Source organism: Anguilla rostrata, chromosome 4, assembly GCF_018555375.3.
Source record: "Anguilla rostrata isolate EN2019 chromosome 4, ASM1855537v3, whole genome shotgun sequence".
NCBI classification, from domain to species: domain Eukaryota; kingdom Metazoa; phylum Chordata; class Actinopteri; order Anguilliformes; family Anguillidae; genus Anguilla; species Anguilla rostrata.
The window spans coordinates 2,351,155-2,372,624 of record NC_057936.1 but is presented as its reverse complement, the minus strand read 5'-3'; the positions used below and the strand labels follow the sequence as shown (position 1 = coordinate 2,372,624).

Below are 21,470 nucleotides of genomic sequence, written 5' to 3'. Positions count from 1 at the left end.
CTGGATCTTTTCAGCAATTAGTACGTGAAAGATGATTGGTTCTGATCACAGTGTTTTTATATAAAAATGATGTGGATTGGAAGTTAGAGTCCTCAGACCTTTTAGCCATTAGCTACTCTAGCTAGCATGTTTAAGGACGTTTATCTGTCAGCGCTTCTGGTTTAACGGGTCCAGCGAGGGACAGTCGTTTATGAACCATGGAAAGTCCATCCCCGTTTTTATTGGACTTTGGTCAAGGTCCACATGCAGCTGAGCCAGTGTGTATGCCAGCACTGGGAGAAGCATGAGAGTATAAACATAATTCTGACCTCCTTTTCTTCTGTGGGTCGTATCCCAGCATGCATTGTGTGTTGGGAGCAAATATGGCCAAATGGTCTGTGGCTCATATCCCAGCATGCACTGTGCTCTGGGAGCGAATATGGAAAATTGGTCTGTGGTTCATATCCCAGCATGCACTGTGCACTGGGAGTGAATATGGCAAAATGGTCTGTGGTTCATATCCCAGCATGCACTGTGCACTGGGAGTGAATATGGCAAAATGGTCTGTGGTTCATATCCCAGCATGCACTGTGCGCTGGGAGTGAAAATGGTAAAATGGTCTGTGGCTCGTATCCCTGCATGCACTATGCTCTGGGAGTGAAAATGGCAAAATGGTCTGTGGCTCGTATCCCAGAATGCACTGTGTGCGGGGAGCGAATATGGGAAAATGGTCTGTGGTTCGTATCCCAGCATGCACTGTGCGCTGGGAGCGAATATGGGAAAATGGTCTGTGGTTCGTATCCCAGCATGCACTGTGCGCTGGGAGCGAATATGGGAAAATGGTCTGTGGTTCATATCCCAGCATGCACTGTGCTCTGGGAATGAATATGGGAAAATGGCAAAATGGTAAAATGGAAAAAGGAAGGTGACTGGGCTGTAGTGCCGCAGTGTATCACTGCATGAACTCTTTTCTTCTTTTATGTCTTAGCTGCCGTCTGGAATATTCTGTTGTTTGGTGTCAAAACTGTCGGTCAGATTTGCTCAGTCTGACAGAGCACCAGTGCAGTGCCCATGGAATTAAGCATTTTCACGGTCTAGTCGTGATTTATTTTTCTGTATTTTGCATATTCATGTTTCTGAAGTGTCTTGCATGCTTTACATATTTTCACATATTTATATAAAACACATACATGTACCCAGGGATGGGAATTTTTACATATATTTGCATATATGTATAATTCGCATGTATGCATTTCATATGTCATCCGGGTTGCTGGTCTCTCTTTTTGTATGGTTTATGTGCTCACTATAATCTACACCTAATAGATTCATTTTTGGGAGACATTTTGTATTTTTGAACAAAATACATTCTAGCGTTTTTTTTTTGGGAATCTCTGTGGAAGTTTGTGTGCCTTTTTTCTGTGTTTCGAAGAAGGCGTCATGGTCTCCCGATCCCCTGGAGCCCTGGGACTTCCCTACAGCAAACTCCCTGCTGCACTTTGACCTGCTATCAGAGGCCATAACGTTTTATTCCAATCCATAAAGAGATGAGGTTTCGGCCCACACGGGTGTGGTCTTCCAATCATGGGTGTCGGCTGGATCCCACAGCCGGAGGATGGAGTCACTGTGGGGACCTGTAGCTAACCCAGTGTTGCAGACAGATTCTGTGGGCATGGTGACGTTGTGTCAGTTATAGCTACAGGTTCTCACAATCTTATGCAGACAATGTGCGTATAACTAACATGATCTTATGCAGACTCTGTGGGTATGACTAACATGATCTTACGCAGACTCTGTGGGTATAACTAACATGACTTACGCAACTCTCGGTATAACACATGATCTATGCGACTCTGTGGGTATGACTAACATGACTTATGCAGACTCGTGGTATAACTACATGACCCTACCAGACTCTGTGGGTATAACTAACATGATCTTATGCAGACTCTGTGGGTATAACGAGCATGATCTTATGCAGACTCTGTGGGTATAACTAACATGATCTTATGCAGACTCTGTGGGTATAACTAACATGATCTTATGCAGACTCTGTGGGTATAACTAACATGATCTTATACAGACTCTGCTCACACTGTGTTGACCAGTGACAGATCTGGTCTCACACACAGACTGTGGATATGTCACACAGAGTAGATTTGTAACTATAAACCTGGCCTTGCACACAGATTCTGCGGGTACAGTCGCACTTTATGGACTTCATGTGAGCCCTGCCACATTTTCATGCCAAAAAAACAACAAATGTACCACTCTACTCTCCGGAGTACCTCAGGACACGAACTCGGCGGTTAAACTCGAAAACCACAGCCAGGGAAGTCCTGGAAAAGAGCCGCCATTGAGCAGGGAAACTGGGGCAGGAGGGCGGCGGAGGCCTCACATGAACCCCAGAGCAGAGCAGACACCACAGAATAAGAAGACATGAACCCCAGAGCAGAGCAGACACCACAGAAGAAGAAGACATGAACCCCAGAGCAGAGCAGACACCACAGAAGCAGAAGACATGAACCCCAGAGCAGAGCAGACACCACAGAAGAAGAAGACATGAACCCCAGAGCAGAGCAGACACCACAGAAGAAGACATGAACCCCAGAGCAGAGCAGACACCACAGAAGAAGACATGAACCCCAGAGCAGAGCAGACACCACAGAAGAAGACATGAACCCCAGAGCAGAGCAGACACCACAGAAAAAGACAGGAACCCCAGAACAGAGCAGACACCACAGAAGAAGAAGACATGAACCCCAGAGCAGACACCACAGAAGAAGAAGGATAACAGGGTTTATTATGCACATTCCTGGTGCCTGGTGGAACCTCCAAAGCCCGTTGAGAATGTCCCCTTAACAGCGATCTGCTAGCGTAGTCAGAAACGCCTGCCACCTAGTGGGTGGAGGAACCAGTAAACACCTTTTTAGCAGTAAGTTACCTTCAAAATGGCGCACTGAGGACAGGGACTGTGGGCGGACGATCTGCGAAGCATATTGGCCTGTTTCGCAGGCCCTGTGAAAGGAGAATGTTCGATGGGTGGCTCATGGGGACATTAGGAAGTTTTTCCTTATCATACCATCAGGTATATTGCTTCCGATAGGTTTCATGGTGAAACCATTTTCAGATCAATACACATCATTGTCAACGAAAAAAGAGAAACATTTCTTTTCCTTTTGGCTTTTTTCATTTCCGTTTAATTTTATTCTGTGTTGTAAATGCACCCAGCCCTAAACACAAAATGCCAGATTTAGTGTTTTGAAAAGAATGCTTAGCTGTGTACTTACCATGCTCTAGTTCCTGTTGGTGTAAAGTGCTTTACACCTGCTGATGTAAGCCTCAGGTCCTGATATAAGAAATCCTCTGAAGGGTTTGAGGGTTCGCTTTTCTCTTTAAGGTGACCGTAGTTCCTGTGTGTGTGTGTGTGTGTACGTGAGTATGTGTATGTGGGTGTGTGTGTGTGTCGCATGAGTGCTTGAATGCGTTGGTGTGTGTTTAAGGCAGAATATTCCAAGATAAGTCCTGTGCAGTCCTACAGTTATCGCTTTTGAATTCCACTATATTGCCTCTGAAAGTCCAAGAGCAGTTTCGCTCAGCTGATGAACCTTTAAGTTTACAAACTTTCTCTTCACAACAACTGCTCTGAAGGAGCATGTGCTGCAGTACCGAGCCGTGCCACAGGGGGCATCATAGAGCTGCGGTTTCACCGTCGTGTTCCGTGCTGCGTTCCGACTTGCTTCCTTGCTCCCCGTGAAGCTCAGCGGGCTTTTCAAACAATCAGAGGCATTCCAGCGCACCTCAGCGAGGGTACAGCAGATTCCGTGACCGTCGCCACTTATGGGATCAAAATTCACATGACGTGTTTAAAGATCCAAATACAACATTCCGTGCCCTCAGCCCACCCACCTGACGCACACACATGCGTACTGTCATAATATTTTTTTTAAAAGACCTGGATTAAACTGTTTGCTCTAGCAGTCTAAAAGAAGTACAGCGCTCACCGCAAAAAAGGAGCTCCTGGCAATCCTTCCTGAACGATGTTTTTTGACATAAACTCTTTAAGTGGCCGAGGAGCCGAGCCTGAGATCTGTATAGGTAAAATGGGGGGTTGAACGTCTTTCATTTTCAAGTTAAACGTCTTTCATTTTGAGAGCGTCCAATCAGCCCTAAGAGTTTAAATGCAAACCAACTGTTGCAATTACGCTTGTTGTGATTGCTGTGGGGTTCGAGAATGGTTTCCCCCCTGTAGCCTCTGAGGGCTCGTCGTCAGACGTTGCTGGTTAAACTGTGTACTCCGAGTCTGCCCATTACAGTGTTGACTTCATCGTACATTCCCGGGGTCTCGCAGTTTCATGTGGTTTTTGGCTTCGACGTTCGTTCTTTTATTTGTATTTGTTTTATGTATTTTTTGAAGCGGTCTACCCCGTGAAAAAAATGTTTAATTTTTCACTTCCTAACGCTGAATGAAAGTCACTGTTTTAATGGAATTTCATTCTAATGTAATCACAGCCTGGGTACTGTGTCTGTACACTGTCCGCATGAACTGGATTTAAGAACCGTGATTGTTATTGAAAACGCAGCTCATGTTTGAAAGGACTGTGCTTGGGTTTTTCGGATATTTCTCCGCGGGGATTTTTTTCCCTGTTTACACAAAGTTTAATCCTGTCTGATCCTGTTCTGATTGCAGCTTGCTGCTAGTATACTCCAGGCAGTGGTGACTGTCGTACTAGTGCTACTAAGCGATTTGCTGATTTTTGTCCAGTCAATGTGTAAACGATGGGAATTAATCAGGGCTCCACCCACATGAATTCCGTTACATTACATACATTGGTAAACATAATTGTTCAAAGCCTAAATGTAATCGTACATGTAAAAAAAAAATAAAAAAAAAAAAAAATCTGTATATATTTGATATCGCAGTGTCGACATTATAGCTGATGTTACTTTCTTCTTTATAATGTGAACACCTTGTCTTGCTGTTTATTTCGGGAACTTGTCTGACCTTGCGTCGGAGACTTATCGGAATTTTTTTTTTTTTTAACGGGGGCTTTGAAGCTGCTGGTTTTGCCCAGATATTCCCGTCTGATGTTGGGGCAGTTAAAGGCAGCTGTCCCGGGTATAAACGAGCTATTGTTTCTGAGCAGAATCACTCCCCGAGGCCTCCACTGTCAAATATAATTACACCCGCTCACAAACGCGTCCATTTCATTTCTTCTTTTTTATGCTTCTTTTATTAGAAGGTGCGGAAATGTCATCTCGATGCCGAGCCTTTTTCCGTTTGGGGGAAATACATCTCGGCATTGCGCTGTCGGCAAGGCTGATAAGTTGTTCCTTCATTTTTCAAGGAAGCTTTTGTCCCAAACTGATGTGCAACTTGAATCTGTACTGCGGTCTGTTCGCCATGGTAACGGTCTTTTTCTGGCCATTTTGTGTGATTTGTGCGTTATTTTGACACTTAAGTTGTTGCACGTCCGGATTCTGTTCCAATTGACATCTCCGTTTCTGTGTTTGATTATAGTGCCCTAAAAAAATGTTCATTTAAACATTGTTCATTGTTTCAAACAAAATCCCAGTGACAAGTCACAATGGTGTATTTTAGATTATATTTTAATACTATATAATACAATTGTAATACATCCCTTAATGTTTTTAAACAGTTATCAAAAGATGTTCTGTCCATGAGTTTAAAAGAAGGAATGGCCAGGTAGGTACAGGAGTTGAATAACCCCATACAATATGTGACATTACAGAGGTTGAGTAGATTCATTCTGAATCCACATTTCATCACGATCTATTATTTTCACAGCTATGAAAATAGCCTCTTACTCTTGTAATGCCTGGTTTACACCTGGTTCTCCCTAAAGCTCTTTAACCATTTAATGAGTCACATATGCAAAACAAAACTTTTCACTCTAACAGAGTATAATACACTATATATAATACATACAGACTCAATACTATCATACTGTAACCGTTAGAGTTGATTCAGCTATAGGAATGTTGTTTTTTATGGACTCTAAAATCATCATGGGAGGACTGCACACGTTCTTATTCTGAGAGAAGAGAATGACTGATCCATTTCCTGTTCAGTCTTCCAAAGAGGAAGATCCTCACACTGGGAAAATTGTGCTCAGCGCTCATTCAGCTCTAACAGCGGGGCACGATGATGTACTACGTCAGAGTCGAGTTAGCGCTGAAACCTTTTCAGTTTGTGCAGCTCACACTTGTGCAGTTTGAACTTTTTTTTTTTTTTTTTTTTTGGAATGTTTGAAACACCCTGTCAGCAATCTGCCACCATGACATAAAAGACCAAGAGAGTGGAATAGTGCTGAGTATGACTGCTTTCTGTTTCCTTTCCTGTCAGTCCCTCAGTCCCAGAGTAAACAGTGACAAACATCTGGAACAACGCCTCCGCTTGTGACTATGACCCCCGACACGTCTAACAGAGAGAGACGCATTAAGACCTCTGCGGAAAGCAGAACAGACCCTCATGGTTTCGCAGGGTTCTGTAAGAACGGGTCCTGGGTTCTACGTGATGAAATAAGAACAGGTCCTGAGTTCTACGTGATGAAATAAGAACAGGTCCTGAGTTCTACGTGATGAAATAAGAACAGGTCCTGGGTTCTACGTGATGAAATAAGAACAGGTCCTGGGTTCTACATGATGAAATAAGAACAGGCCCTGGGTTCTACAGAGTTCTGTAAGAACAGGTCCTGGGTTCTACGTGATGAAATAAGAACAGGCCCTGGGTTCTACAGAGTTTTGTAAGACCAGGTCCTGGGTTCTGCAGGGTTCTCTAAGAGCGGTTGCCGTGGTTTCGCCAGACGTTTTATGCACATCTCAGCATCGTGTTCTCAGAAGGTTTATTACTGTTATTACTTTCAATTGTTCCTGGCAGCCAACACAGACGTGTCCCAATACAGGAAGTAGAGCTGGCCCTCTCTTCCAGTGAAATGTACTTTTAGCTGTGGGCTATTGTGACAGCCTCTGGGTTTGAGTGTCAGGTTGTATAGCAGGCCTGATGCTTGAACAATTTCAGTTCCTAAATGTGTAAAATCTTTCCGGGCTGTCTGTCACCCTGGACACACCTGCTGGGCATAAAGATCAGTGGTTGAGGATGTTTTTGGAAAGACTGCTGGTCTTCCTGGCCCCGGGCTTTCTCTCTGAGTAAATAAAACCCCGCCTGACCTCACTTTTCCTGCCGTTGGGGGGGGGCGGGGTGGGGGGGGGGGCCTGACCTCCGCGAAGGCAAGTGCTTGCCGATGCAGGAACGCCACGCTCGAACGGTGTCAGAGGAAAGGCTGTCCGCCAAATCCAGGCGTGTGTCCGCTTCCTGTGAAGGAGAAACGCGCTGTAAGATTTCAGCGCTCACTCTAAGAGTCCTGCTTCAATCCCATAATCCACACTGTCCAGTCCTGCTTCAATCCCATAATCCACACTGTCCAGTCCTGCTTCAATCCCATAATCCACACTGTCCAGTCCTGCTTCAATCCCATAATCCACCCTGTCCAGTCCTGCTTCAATCCCATTTTCCATACTGTCCAGTCCTGCTTCAATCCCATAATCCACACTGTCCAGTCCTGCTTCAATCCCATAATCCATACTGTCCAGTCCTGCTTCAATCCCATAATTCATACTGTTCACGAAGCAGCATCTGCTGATTCGAACAAACCTTCGATCGTCCGAAACATGTAACAATGCGTCTTCTGACAGCAAATGAGTATTAACTGATTGGTCTCTGACCTTGAGGAGCAGGAAGGTGAATTTGTCTGGGATTTCTTTCTCTCTCTCTCTCCGGCCACAAGAACTTGGATTAGTCTTCCATTGTGTAAAAAGGACACTGAAATGCCCCTCTCTGATAGTTTTTTCCATTGTCCAGTACAGCCACTTTGAGAGCGCTCTCTGTGGTGATTTAGTCTGAATTGGAATGGGAAGGAGCTGGAGTGCATAAGCCCTCCAGAGACACATGGCAATCAGGGAATTAGAAAGCTACAAAATGGGAGTTTGCACAGTGTCCCAGTTCAGCCTCTGTTGATGTACAGACACAGCGATTACATGAGCATTTGCACTTGTGAGATCCCTCTTTCTGGTTCCCGTTAGGAAAATCGCCCCAACTGTCTTAGTTTCTGCAGTGACAGGAACTCACAAATCTTTCCAAAAAAAAAAAAACTACCTGTGGACCTCAAAGAGCGCCCAGGTGCTGCTGTCCCGTTTGCCCCCGTATTTGTTCCAGTTCGGGGAGCTTTTGAGAAATTTTGAGGGGGGGGGAGGGGGGAGTGCAGCTCCCACCTCAAAAATGTGCTCTGCGAGGGGGTGGGGGAAGAGTCGCGCTTCCTCAAAGCCCTGGGACGTTTTTTCGTGGGAAACAGTAGATGGCATGTCTCGAGGCGAATGTGGGAAATGTAGATTTTTGGTGTTTTTATCCCCCCCCCCTTTTCTTCCTTCTTCCCTCCCCATCGTGCAATAAAAGGATGTGTGAGGGGTTGGGGGTGGGGGAGGGCAGGGGGGTGGAGGGATGGGGCAGGGGTGGAGGAAACCAAAGCCATGTCTGTCGTTTATTGCTTCTGCGCTTCCCCAGAGGTGAGAAGGCTTTGCGGGCCGCTGTGGCAGAGGGGTCGGGAAGCCGAGGGGAAGACGAGCCGTGAGACGGGACAGGGGGGCGCGAGGAACGGAACCCCCCCGGGCGAACCCCAAAACCAGAACCATGGGATTCAGGCTCGGGCTGATGGTCCTTCTGCTCGGGGGCTGCCACTTCGCCCTGGGAGAGCCAGGTAAGACACTTTCTTTTTTTTTTTATTTTTTTTTTTTTAGAAATTTCTTTTAATAATTTATTTGCTTATTAGTGGGATAAGCCCCTGGAGAAGAGAGGTCACATCTCGTGTGTTTTCGAGGGGGTCGATTTCAGTCCCAATGAGAGAAACTGCAAATCCCTGCAACTGCGGTTCGAGAGCACTGGATGCCGCAGTCGCAGGGAGCGTTGGGTCGATATGTTGCGCGCGTGTTCTCTGTGTTCGGTATGTTGCACGCGTGTTCTCTGTGTTCGGTATGTTGCGCGTGTTCTCTGTGTTTGGTATGTTGGGCGCGTGTTCTCTGTGTTCGGTATGTTGCGCGTGTTCTCTGTGTTCGGTATGTTGCGCGCGTGTTCCCTGTGTTCGGTATGTTGCGCGCGTGTTCTCTGTGTTCGGTATGTTGCGCGCGTGTTCCCTGTGTTTGGTATGTTGGGCGCGTGTTCTCTGTGTTCGGTATGTTGCGCGTTTCTCTGTGTTCGGTATGTTGCGCGTGTTCCTGTGTTCGGTATGTTGCGCGTAGTTCTCTGTGTTCGGTATGTTGCGCGCGTGTTCTCTGTGTTCGGTATGTTGCGCGCGTGTTCTCTGTGTTCGGTATGTTGCGCGCGCGTTCTCTGTGTTCGGGGTATGGTTGCGCGCGTGTTCCCTGTTTCGTATGCTCCGTGTTCTCTGTGTTCGGTATCTTGGACCAGGCGTCTCCGTGTCGTAGATGCGCGCGTCCCTGGGTGTCGGGGGTGTGTTGCGCGCGTGTTCGTCTGGTCGGTAGGGTTGCGCGCGTTCCCTGTGTTCGGTATGTCGCGCGCGTGTTCTCTGTGTTCGTATGTTGCGCGCTGTTCCCTGTGTTCGGTATGTTGCGCGCGTGTTCCCTGTGTTCGGTATGTTGCGCGCGTGTTCACTGTGTTCGGTATGTTGCGCGCGCGTTCTCTGTGTTCGGTATGTTGCGCGCGCGTTCTCTGTGTTCGGTATGTTGCGCGCGTTCTCTGTGTTCGGTATGTCGCGCGCGTGTTCTCTGTGTTCGGTATGTTGCGCGCGCGTGTTCTCTGTGTTCGGTATGTTGCGCGCGTGTTCTCTGTGTTCGGTATGTTGCGCGCGTGTTCTCTGTGTTCGGTATGTTGCGCGCGCGTTCTCTGTGTTCGGTATGTTGCGCGCGTGTTCCCTGTGTTCGGTATGTTGCGCGCGTGTTCTCTGTGTTCGGTATGTCGCGCGCGTGTTCTCTGTGTTCGTGGCTAGCGGGGACGTGCGGCGTGTACAGTTTGATTCCGTTAATCTTGTTGCGAGTGAATCTTGGAAACCAGAGCGACCCGCGGTCTGCTTCATCGCCCATCGCACGCGGCGTCCTTGTTTACTGCGCTGTAAAGCGGGGGGGGCTCCGCGCTCGTTAAATTAAGCGCCCGGTCTGGTCTGGTCTGGTCTGGTCTGGTCTGGTCTGGTCTGGTCTGGTCTCTTCACCATGAAAGGCACCGTGGTCCCCGAGCTGGTCCCCGAACATCAAACAGCGCAGATATCCACGGCGTGGAGCCAGACGCCGGGACGCTCGCCGTCGTTGCCGCGGTTACGTCTGCAGTTGGGACGGGGTCTGTGCGGTTGGGACGGGGTCTGTGCGGTTGGGACGGGGTCTGTGCGGTTGGGACGGGGTCTGTGCGGTTCCGGGGGCGTACTTGCGGGGCGGATTTTACGAGCGCGTGTCCCGCTGCGTGGCTCCGCACGCAGACCGGCTGCGGCCGCGGTTTACGAGACCGTTTAAAAAAATAAAAATAAAAGAGGATTATCTCATCACCCCCCCGCCCGTTTGCTCCTAACTGTCCGTTTCAGTCTGCTGAAATATTCCTCCTTTAGGAAATAAGTGGGACAGCACAGTTAAACGAGCTTATCGCAAATGACAAAATACATCCCAAAAATTGCATCAGTAAAGTATAAGTAACATGTTGGTGGTGTTGGTTACTTTGGAGGTGGCACAGAGGTCTAAACCACATTTTTAAAAAAATAGGTGAGCGAAAGTATACTACATATGAAACGCATGCAAATACTTACTTCAAACGCATGTATGTGAAATCCCTGAACAGAGAATAAGAAAGTTTACTGATCTGTCATAGAGTCTGCTGGCATTTTCTCCCAATCTGACACACCCAGATCTTTCTCCCCCACCCCCCCGCCCCACCCAGACAGCTTTTATTGAAGTCTCCAAAGGATACTGCCCCCCCCCCCCCCCCCAGGGAGCGATGATGACTCAGCTTGTGTGTAATTAAGGGGAAAGAACACAAAATCAGTGGAAAATATTCATCTGTCTCACAGCCCAGTAGCTTTAAACATGACCCCCCTCCCCCAAGGAATACATATTAAACTCATTTTACACGTCATGCTTAGAGGTTTGTGTTTCAGGCGTGATTTGAGTTCTCCTGACATTGTTTCGACTGTAGTGTGAAGAGACAAGGCAGTTTAAGTTTTGTAACAAAATGTATTTTTGCCCATCCCTGGTCCCCCTCTCTCTTCAACGGGACAGCTGGGGGGCTCTTGGTCTTTGGAGGAGTGGAGAGGTTGTGTGGGGGGGGTGGATTTTTAAAAACACCCAATCCGTCTACATGGGATGCAAAAGTTCCTAGAGGAAGAAGGAGAACTACAGGAAGCAGTCTATGCTAATAGTGTACAGTTTGCGCTCGCATTAAAACTTTCCGTCCTCGAACCCGCTCAACCTCATATGACCATGCTGAGTGAGCTCCTTCAGCAGGAGGAGGTGCAGAATCCTCGCTCCTCACGATGCGTGTTCCCCTCAAGGGGGAATCCTGAGCTCCTTCTGCAGGAGGAGGCGCGAACTCCGCTCCTTTCCCGCAGTCTCTCTCAGCCTAGAGGAGGGTGCAAATCCGCTCCCCGCACTCGTTCCCTAGGGAAGGCCGCTCTCAGGGTCCTCATTACAGCAGATCTGTGGATTATATCCGTGTTGACTGTGAGCCTTTCACAGCGCAGACCGCCACTCATCTGCGGCTCCCAGCCAACGTCAACAGAGCCGCGCTCATGGCCTAATTATCTCCCCCCGCGGAACATCCCCTGTCCAATCACAGGAGAGCCCCCTTCTCAAGGAAGCGAGCATGGGAAAGAGAGAAAGATCCCTGTCATCTTTCTGTCATAAGTAAAAAACAAAAACAAAAATGTATCCAGAGATTTGGGTGTGCGTGCCCTGTTCCCACTCTCCCCCCGCTCAGTGGATCTGTCCCGAGCGGCGGGCCGCGGGGCCTGTCCCGGGGCCGGAGGCGCTGTTTCGGCTGGCGCGGCGCGCTCGCGTCGGGTCGGCCGCTACGGGCCAGCTCCCCGCTGGCTCTGTGCCAGGTCCGCTCCGGGTCCCCTCCAGCTCCCCGCCGGATCCGGTCCGGCTCCGCTGCAGTTCCGTCCGTGACTCACCGTCCCGTGCGCCCCTGAGGCGGGGAGCCGCCGGGCCGGCCAGCCGCCAGCCCCGCTGCCTCTCAGCCGCCAACACCGCTGCTTCTCAGCCGCCAACACCGCCGGCCCCGTCCGCGCACAAACTGCAGCGCTGGCGCTGAGAAGGAGGCTCCTTTTTTATTAAACGGCACATTCAAGTCTCCACTACCTCACCGGAGAAAAATGTGCCGAAATTGACCAGCAACCAGACCTGGCTCTCTCTACGAGGGCACGCCGTTCTCCCATGTGCTGGAGGTGCAACTGCCTTTCATCAGCCGTCCCACAAGCTGTTTATCATAAAAAGAGCTGATCTTCTGTGACATTATGCGCTGGTTTTTTTTCTTTCTTTTTCCTATGGAAGGAATTTTTTAAAAGCCATGATGAAGTACATCGGGTTTTACAGCAGCACTAATTGGCCAACCCTTATGAATAAATTTTTTTCTTTCTGGGAAATTGAGTCAAGCGTAAGAATGTTTTTTTTTTTGTTTTTTTTTATTTTAAAAAGCACAGGCAAGCCTGGGCCACATCAACAGGCGGCGTTTCATTTTCAATATTGCCCAAACGGGAGCGGGACGGCAGGGAGAGGAGAGGGATAAAAACAGCCTTAAAGACAAAAGCGGTTATTTGGGCGGGAAGGAGAGAGGGGCTGGCTGGAGAGAGAGAGAGAGAGAGAGAGAGAGAGAGAGAGAGAGAGTGGGGCTGGACTCTGTGTGGTCTCCACTTCCCTTTTTTCTCGGGGGGAGCGAATGAGCTGCCAGGGCTGGGCTTTAAAAGGCAGCCGCTGGAGGTCTGCGCAGCCAGTCTCTCTCTCTGCGCAGCCGGACTCTCCCTGTGCAGCCAGTCTCTCTCTGCGCAGCCGGACCTTATGTAGCTTCAGTCTGTTTAACCAGACCCAGTCTGTACAGCCAGACCCTGTGTAGCCTCAGTCTGCGCAGCCGAACCCTGTGTAGCCTCAGTCTGCGCAGCCGGACCCTGTGTAGCCTCAGTCTGCGCAGACGGACAGCGCTCCACAGCCATGCAGCCACCCCAGGGCTGCGCCTCCTCTCTGCTCCTCCTCGCCCCTCTCCTGCTCCTGCTTCCACTCGCGCTGACAGGCCAAAACGCGGCCGCAGGTGAGAGTGCAGGTGAGTGCACAGGTGAGCACACAGGTTAGAGCACAGGTGAGCACACAGGTGAAAGTACAGGTGAGAGCACAGGTGAGCACACAGGTGAGAGTACAGGTGAGTGCACAGGTGAGCACAGGTGAGCACACAGGTGAGGACAGGTGAGTGCACAGGTGAGATTGCAGGCAAGAACAGCTGCTCTATTGTACCAGTCTGATAAAGGCGGTGCTCTCAGGTGACCTCAGGGAGTTTGCTTGTATGTGTGTGTGCAATATATGTGTGTGTGAGTGTGTGTGAGTGTATGTGTGTGTGTGTGAGTGAGTGTGTGTGTGTGTGTGAGTGTGTGTGAGTGCTTGTGTGTGTGTGTGTGTGTGTGTGTGTGTATGTATATGTATGTGTGTCTGTATTAAATCCCGCTCATGTAAAGCTCTGGTGGATCAGGTACCAGGCTGGTGTTCAGTTGTCTTTCTGCTGCTCTTGTGTTGCTCTTTTAAACGCAGCGGACCGGGAGAAGGAGCCGGAGTTCTGGAACTCTCAGGCCAGAGAGACCCTGCGAGCCGCCCTGCGCCTGCAGCCCCGCCCTCACCGCGCCAAGAACATCATCCTCTTCCTGGGAGACGGTAACCGCACACGCCCTCCCTACACCTCATACATCCCTCGCATGCCTGCACCTACCTAACGCACCTACACTCCTTATACCCCACACCTTCCACCCCACACGCCCTGCCTACACCTCACCTACTCCTAACACCTACACCTGCATGCCACCTACACCTCACCTACCCCACACGCCTGACCCACCTGCATCTAACCATGCCCCTGATACTCACCCTTACCCAACCCCTGCACCTCCCTACAGCCTCTCCAACCCCATGCCCTGTACCTTACACCTACACCCTTACCCCACACGCCCTGCACCCTGCACCCTACAGCCTGCATCCTACACCCTACACTCTATACCCCACACCTTCCACCGCACACACCCTGTACCCCACACCTTCCACCACACATGCCCTGTAACCTACAGCCTACACCCTGCATCCTACACCCTTATCCCACACACCCTATCCCCTTCACCCTACACGCCCTACATCTGATCATACTCTCTGCACCTCACACTGCACACGCCCTACACTCTAAACCCACTCCTGCTCTCCCCCCCTTACGCCTGGGCCTTCCCCCTTACCTGCTACTCTCTCCCCTCCTGTCACCTCTCTCCCCCCCTTAGCCTGGGCTCACCTCTCTCCCCCCCTTACACCTGGGCTCACCTCTCTCCCCCCGGCACACAGGTATGGGCGTGTCTACGGTGTCGGCAGCGCGCATTCTGAGGGGACAGCTGGAGGGGGCCTCTGGAGAGGAGACGATGCTCGCCATGGACACCTTCCCCTACCTCGCCCTGTCCAAGGTCAGACACAGCCCCTCTCCAAAATCACATCTGCCCCCCTCTACCCCTCATACCACAACCCTCCTGCCCCCTCACCCCTACCACACGCCTCCCTGCCCCCCTCTATCCCCCATACCACAAACACACCCTCCCCCTGCCCCCCTCTCCCCCAGCTCCGCTTTCCCCCCTCCCTCTGCATGCCAATACCCCTGCACCCGCCCCCACAGTTCTGTCAGAAAATTGAGCATGTTCATTATTTTGGCTTCATAGCCTCAGCCTCAGTGTAGTCTTCTAAAGGGGTGACTCACACTTGAAAAATAAATATGCGAATGTATCGAATGGAATAAACCAACCACAGAAAACCATTAGAGGACTGACTTTGCAAAACCAGACGGATTCTCCAGTGTATTCTCACCTCCTGTAATAAGGTCCAAAATACCGAATAATAATGTTCCACTACATTCTTGGTGTTATAATAAGGTCTTTAGACCTGGTGTCCAGTTCAGGATGTTCCAGAGTTTTCATTTTATTGCACCAAAGAGACTGTCTTACATATCCAGCTAGCTGATCCCTGCACTGAGAATGAAATGTGATGATGTTAGTAGTTTCCTGGTTAGTGTGATATATGTTATGCAGTAGGCCTGGTTAGTGTGATAGAAGTGATGCTATAGTCCTAGTTGTTGTGATAGATGTGGTGCAGTAGGCCTGCTTAGTGTGATAGATGTGATGCAGTAGTCCTGGTAAGTGTGATTGATGTGATGCAGTAGGCCTAGTTAGTGTGATAGAAGTGATGCCGTAGTCCTAGTTGTTGTGATAGATGTGGTGCAGTAGGCCTGCTTAGTGTGATAGATGTGATGCAGTAGTCCTGGTAAGTGTGATTGATGTGATGCAGTAGGCCTAGTTAGTGTGATAGAAGTGATGTCGTAGTCCTAGTTGTTGTGATAGATGTAGTGCAGTAGGCCTGCTTAGTGTGATAGATGTGATGCAGTAGTCCTGGTAAGTGTGATTGATGTGATGCAGTCAGCCTAGTTAGTGTGATAGAAGTGATGCCGTAGTCCTAGTTGTTGTGATAGATGTGGTGCAGTAGGCCTGCTTAGTGTGATAGATGTGATGCAGTAGTCCTGGTAAGTGTGATTGATGTGATGCAGTAGGCCTAGTTAGTGTGATAGATGTGATGCAGTAGTCCTGGTTATTCTGGTTGATGTGTGCAGTGATCCCGGTTAGTGTGATAGATGTCAAACATAATCCTGGTTAGTGTGACAGATGTGATGCAGTAGTCCTGGTTGTTGTGATACATGTGATGCAGGAGTCCTAGTTGTTCTGATAGATGTGGTGCAGTAATCCTGGTTGTTGTTGGGGACATGGTGCAGTAGTGTGATAGATGTGATGCTGTAATCCTGATTGTTTTGATAGATGTGATGCTGTAAGCCTGGTTAGTGTGACAGATGTGATGCAGTAACCCTGGCTGTGCTGTGTCTGTGGCAGACCTACAGTGTGGATAAGCAGGTGGCAGACAGCGCCAGCACAGCGACGGCGTACCACTGCGGGGTGAAGGCCAACGCCAAGACCGTGGGGCTCAGTGCGGCCGCCATCCCCTACGAGTGCAACTCCACCTTCGGCAACGAGGTCTACTCTGTGCTGCACCGAGCCAAGGCACAAGGTACACACAGGCTAATACACACACACACGCATACACACACTAACACACACTTACACACTAATATACTCACGCACATACACACACACACACGCATAAACACACTAATACACGCACACACACTAATATACTCACGCACGCGCACACACGCATACACACACTAACACACACACACACACATTAATATACTCACGCACACACACACACACGCATACACACACTAATACATGCACACACACGCACACACACTAATATCACGCATGCGCACACACACACACACATACATACACTAATACATGCACACACACACACACACACACGCATACACACACTAATACATGCACACACGCACACGCACTAATATACTCACGCACACACACACACACGCATATACACACAACATGCACAACGACACGCAATATACTACGCACACACGCTAACCATATACACACACACTAATATACTCACGCACGTGCACACACACTCAAATACACACACACACACGCACACGCACACATACATACACTAATACATGCACACACACACATGCACACACACTAATATACTCACGCACGCGCACACACACTCAAATACACACACACACACACACACACACACATACACACACTAATACATGCACAGGGCAGTGTGTGAGAGTGTGATGTGTGTGTGTGGTGTTACGCTGCGGTGTGTGTGTGTGATGTGTGTGTGTGGTGTTTGCGCTGCAGTGTGTGTGTGTGATGTGTGTGTGTGGCGTTTGCGCTGCAGTGTGTGTGTGATGTGATGTGTGTGTGTGGCGTTTTTTTGCAGGGAAGTCCGTGGGCATCGTGACCACCACACGCGTGCAGCACGCCTCGCCCGCGGCCTCCTACGCCCACTCCGTCAGCCGCAGCTGGTACAGCGACTCCGACCTGCCCTCTAGTGCCCGGCGGGAGGGCTGCATCGACATCGCCACGCAGCTCGTCACCAACACCGACATCGACGTAAGACCACGCCCATGCCCCGCCCCTGCCCCGCCCCGTTCCACCCTGCCCCGCCACTCAGGTGTTCCACCCCCCCACCAGCCCTGCCCCCCAAACTGTGCCACGCCCACACCCTGCTCCGCCCTTTCCTGCCCCTAACTGCCCCCCCTCCGCTGTGCACTGCTCAGTGCATCAACAACAGCTTCATACATGTAAGGCTCCGCCCCCCTGCCACACCCTGCTCTGCCCCTGTGACATCATCTTGCCTCGTCCCGTCCTGCCCTGCCACGCCCTGTATGTTAACAGGCTCTCAGGTAAGAGTCCTGCACCTGCTCTACGCGCGCTTGTGGACAGCCTTCTCGTCAACTCAGACAGCCCTCTTACCTTCTGCTCTAACCTGCAGGAGACAGCCCTCTTACCTTCTGCTCTAACCTGCAGGTGATTCTTGGGGGCGGGCGGATGTACATGACCCCCAAGGGCACCCCAGACCCAGAGTACCCCACTTCCTCCTCACGCCGAGGGGATCGCAAGGACAAGAAGAACCTCATTCACCAGTGGCTGAAGGACCGCAAGGTATGTCACTGATCCACACACCTGGTCTACCTGCACCTTCCACACACCTGATCTACCTGTGTCAAACACACCTGACACATGTGTCTAACACACACCTGATCTACCTGCATCTAACACACACCTGATCTACCTGCATCTAACACACACCTGATCTACCTGTGTCTAACACACACCTGATCTACCTGCATCTAACACACACCTGGTCTACCTGCACCTTCCACACACCTGATCTACCTGCATCTTCCACACACCTGATCTACCCGCGTCTAACACACCCCTGATCTGCAAATGTAAAACAGGGTGCTTTCTCAGACCCTGCTCTCCCGTTATTACCGCTATCTGGGAATAGTAACGCTCCTTTTCCTACCTCACAGGACTCGCAGTACGTGTGGCACAAGGAGCAGTTTGACTCTGTGGATGTGAACTCCACCCACCGTCTGATGGGTGAGGCCCCTTTCACTCTCCCAGGGAAACCCTGCGCCGCCTGGATCTTATCACGTGATAAGACAAAGTCTGAAACGCAAAGATAAGGTGGACGTGATATCGCCATAATAGCTGCTCATTAGTGCAAGTTATCATTTCACAGGAATAGCGGCATGTTTTCATACTCACACCATATCACAAGTACTTTATTACATTTATTTATTTATTTTTTTATCTCAACTGCCTTTTATTTAAAAATGATGACTCGTAATTACAATGATGGATTCCGCCACATGATGTACAGTACAGTAATCGATAGGGAGAGCTTCCTGCAGTGAATGCACGAGTGTGGCGATTACAGGCTCTTACCACTAGAGGGCAAATGATGAACGTGTGGTGGTCTCGCTGCAGGCCTGTTCGAACCCAAGGACATGCGGTTCGAGCTGTTTCGCAACAGCACCAGGGACCCGTCCATCGTCGAAATGACGGAGAAAGCCATTCAGATTCTCAGCAAGAACCCAAAGGGATTCTTCCTTTTTGTAGAAGATAAGTATCCAATGCTTTTCAAAATGCTAATTTCACACTTTACAAAGTAAACTGACATGTCTGATTGATTAGACCAGAACACACGTTTTCCGCTTTGTAAGCTGCTCTGTGTAACAGCGTCTACTGAGTCGTTATAATGTAACACCATGTGAAATGCCGAGCTCGAGTGTGGAGGTGAAGCTGCTCAAGTGGGAATTTAATGAAAAACCTGTGATTTAAAAGCCTCGTTTCCAGACCGCGTCGCGTCACAGACATGGGGAAACAGTGCCAGCCACGCTGTGAAAATCAAACCCGCAGCCACCTGTGGGGCTGGTCCAGGCTGTGCCACGTTACCTCCCGTACTGTTAAAACTCAAACCCGCCGCCGCCTGTGGGGCTGGTCCAAGCTGTGCCACGTTACCTCCCGTGCTGTTAAAAATCGAACCCGCAGCCGCCTGTGGGGCTGGTCCAAGCTGTGCCACGTTACCTCCCGTGCTGTTAAAAATCGAACCCGCAGCCACCTGTGGGGCTGGTCCCAGCTGTGCCACGTTCTCGTTTTCAGGGGGGAGAATCGATCACGGGCACCACGACGGCGTCGCCAAGCTGGCGCTGACGGAGGCCGTGATGTTCGACCGGGCGGTGCAGGTGGCCTCGCAGGTGACCAGCGAGACGGACACGCTCACCGTCGTCACCGCCGACCACTCCCACGTCTTCACCTTCGGAGGGAACACCCCCCGCGGGAACCCCATCTTTGGTACGGCCCGGGGAGCGTCACACACGTCACGCCACGCCGCGCCCAGTCAGCGGGCGCTCTTACCCAGAGCGGCTAACACCATAGGACTGCATTCACCTGGTTAGCAGGAACGTTAGCGTCTCGCTAACAGCAGCCCCAGAGCAGTATAAACGTCGCTAATTCCGCAGAGGTAGCATTAGCGACGACATTTCCACAGCGAGCGCACCAAAGCCGGTCTGTTGTCATGTCCAAATTCCACTTTGTGTGGGGAAAAAAAGCCGGTTGTGATAACCCCGCCTTTAACTGTGACCACGCCCCCTTTTACTGTGATTGGCCCAATGAGGGCCAATGGGATCAGAGGGGGCTGAAAGTGCAGGCTTGGGACACTGGGAAGGTGTGACCAAAGCTCCAGCAGTCCCTGGTAGTGGCGCAGAGGGATTGGTTCTTTCCCCGCTGTGGCCGTCCTGAGCTAAACGAGCTGGTTGTGCCGTCCCCCCCCACTCAGGTCTGGCTCCCAAAAAGGCCGACGACAAGCTGCCGTTCACCAGCATCCTGTACGCTAACGGGCCGGGCTACATTCACGTGAACGGCACGCGCGGGAACATCAGCGCTGTGGATTACCGTGAGTTTATCCGTGCACATCACAAAGTGGTATTTTGCAGACACTCTTGTCAATGTTTATTGTGGTAATTCAGGTCCTGAGAATCAAACCTGCAACCCCAGATCCCCCTGCTGGTGACATAGCTCCAGTGCACTTAGAGCACACCTGTCCTCCCTCCCTCCCTCCCTCCCTCCCTCCCTCTCTCTCTCGCTCCCTCCCCCTCCCTCCCTCCCTCTCTCTCTCCTCCCTCCCCCCCCCTCCCTCCCTCCCCCGCTCTCTCTGCAGTGGATGAGGAGTACATGCAGCAGGCGGCTGTTCCTCTGGACTCAGAGACTCATGGCGGTGAGGACGTGGCGATCTACGCCAGGGGCCCCATGGCGCACCTGTTCCACGGCGTGAAGGAGCAGAACTACATCGCCCACGTCCTGGCCTACGCCGCCTGCCTGGAGCCGTACACAGACTGCCCGCCTGCCCCGCCCCTGTCCGCATCGGGCAGCCCCGCCCACTGCCACTCAGCACTGCTGCTCTCATTGGCTGCTATGCTGTGGGTCCTGTCAACATGACCCCAAGCCCCACTGCACTTCTAAAAACCAAAAAAAAAAACAAAACCAAAAAAAAAACACTACAACTCCCAGAATTCCTCTGGGCTGAAACTTTCAGGAAAATCTCAGGCAGAAATTATTTAACTATAGTAGCCATTATCCAAGTAGTGCCTTTGCCCTATTTTTTTCCTGCACAGTCATATGCTCTGGTATTTCACAAAAGTAAGGTATGGTGGCAAAGTGTTTGTGTATAGTCGAGGAAAGATCATGTGACCATTTTAAACTGTGTTCTGCAAACGTATCGTCTGCACAGTCCACAGGTCACAATCCTCCAAAGGTGTCATTCTGGCGGAAACTTGATTTTGAAATGTACATTTTCCCCTTTGTGACGCCATTTTGTGGCAGTGAAGGTAACCTCAAGGTGTGCGAGCAGGTCAGAGTTAAGAGTGCGGAGTCTGAGCAGGTGTGGAAGCTCTAGAGTTGGTCAGGTCTGGCGGAGTTATCTACATGTATGTTCCTGACTTCTACTGCTTCATACGTTTCTCACGGAATAAGACAGCCATTCTCTGTCTACTACTATGCAACAACTGGGTTTACATGTTTTGTATGTTTGTCTTCTAGAAATAAATATATTTTATATACTGTACCAGAAGGTCCCTGAATTAATGTATTTTGCATAAATAATTTTTTGTAATTGTTCTGAAAATGCATTTTATATATGAGTCCACAAAAGGACACATCTCCAGTCCATCCTGTAAATTTAACAAGCCCCCCTCCCTATCCCCCCCC

At 50.1% G+C, this 21,470-nt stretch overlaps 1 protein-coding gene and 2 long non-coding RNA genes across 3 annotated transcripts in view; 2 read left to right on the top strand and 1 right to left on the bottom strand.

Annotated features, from left to right (window-relative positions):
* LOC135252209 (uncharacterized) overlaps nucleotides 1-21,470 on the top strand; it is a 157,371-nt gene that overhangs the window by 120,720 nt on the left and 15,181 nt on the right. The window lies entirely within an intron of this gene.
* LOC135252205 (uncharacterized) lies at nucleotides 1,311-4,210 on the bottom strand. The gene is made up of 3 exons (XR_010329358.1): nucleotides 3,270-4,210; nucleotides 2,924-2,997; nucleotides 1,311-1,643 (listed from the first exon to the last, which is right to left on the bottom strand). It is a non-coding gene; the product is annotated as an uncharacterized LOC135252205 (long non-coding RNA).
* Nucleotides 12,272-21,327, top strand: alpi.1 (alkaline phosphatase, intestinal, tandem duplicate 1). The gene is made up of 11 exons (XM_064330020.1): nucleotides 12,272-13,303; nucleotides 13,783-13,902; nucleotides 14,572-14,687; nucleotides 16,152-16,326; nucleotides 17,134-17,306; nucleotides 17,724-17,858; nucleotides 18,233-18,302; nucleotides 18,693-18,831; nucleotides 19,345-19,559; nucleotides 20,044-20,160; nucleotides 20,425-21,327. Exons 1-11 carry the CDS (start codon nucleotides 13,195-13,197, stop codon nucleotides 20,700-20,702), a joined length of 1,647 nt encoding a protein of 548 aa, XP_064186090.1. The 5' UTR covers nucleotides 12,272-13,194; the 3' UTR covers nucleotides 20,703-21,327.

Excerpts from the sequence above, each read along its gene's own strand:
- alpi.1 (XM_064330020.1), top strand. The coding sequence starts at position 13,195 with ATGCAGCCACCCCAGGGCTGCGCCTCCTCTCTGCTCCTCCTCGCCCCT. Across the intron at positions 13,903-14,571 it reads CATCCTCTTCCTGGGAGACG|GTATGGGCGTGTCTACGGTG; the intron begins GTAACCGCACAC and ends CCCGGCACACAG. Across the intron at positions 18,303-18,692 it reads CTCCACCCACCGTCTGATGG|GCCTGTTCGAACCCAAGGAC; the intron begins GTGAGGCCCCTT and ends GTCTCGCTGCAG.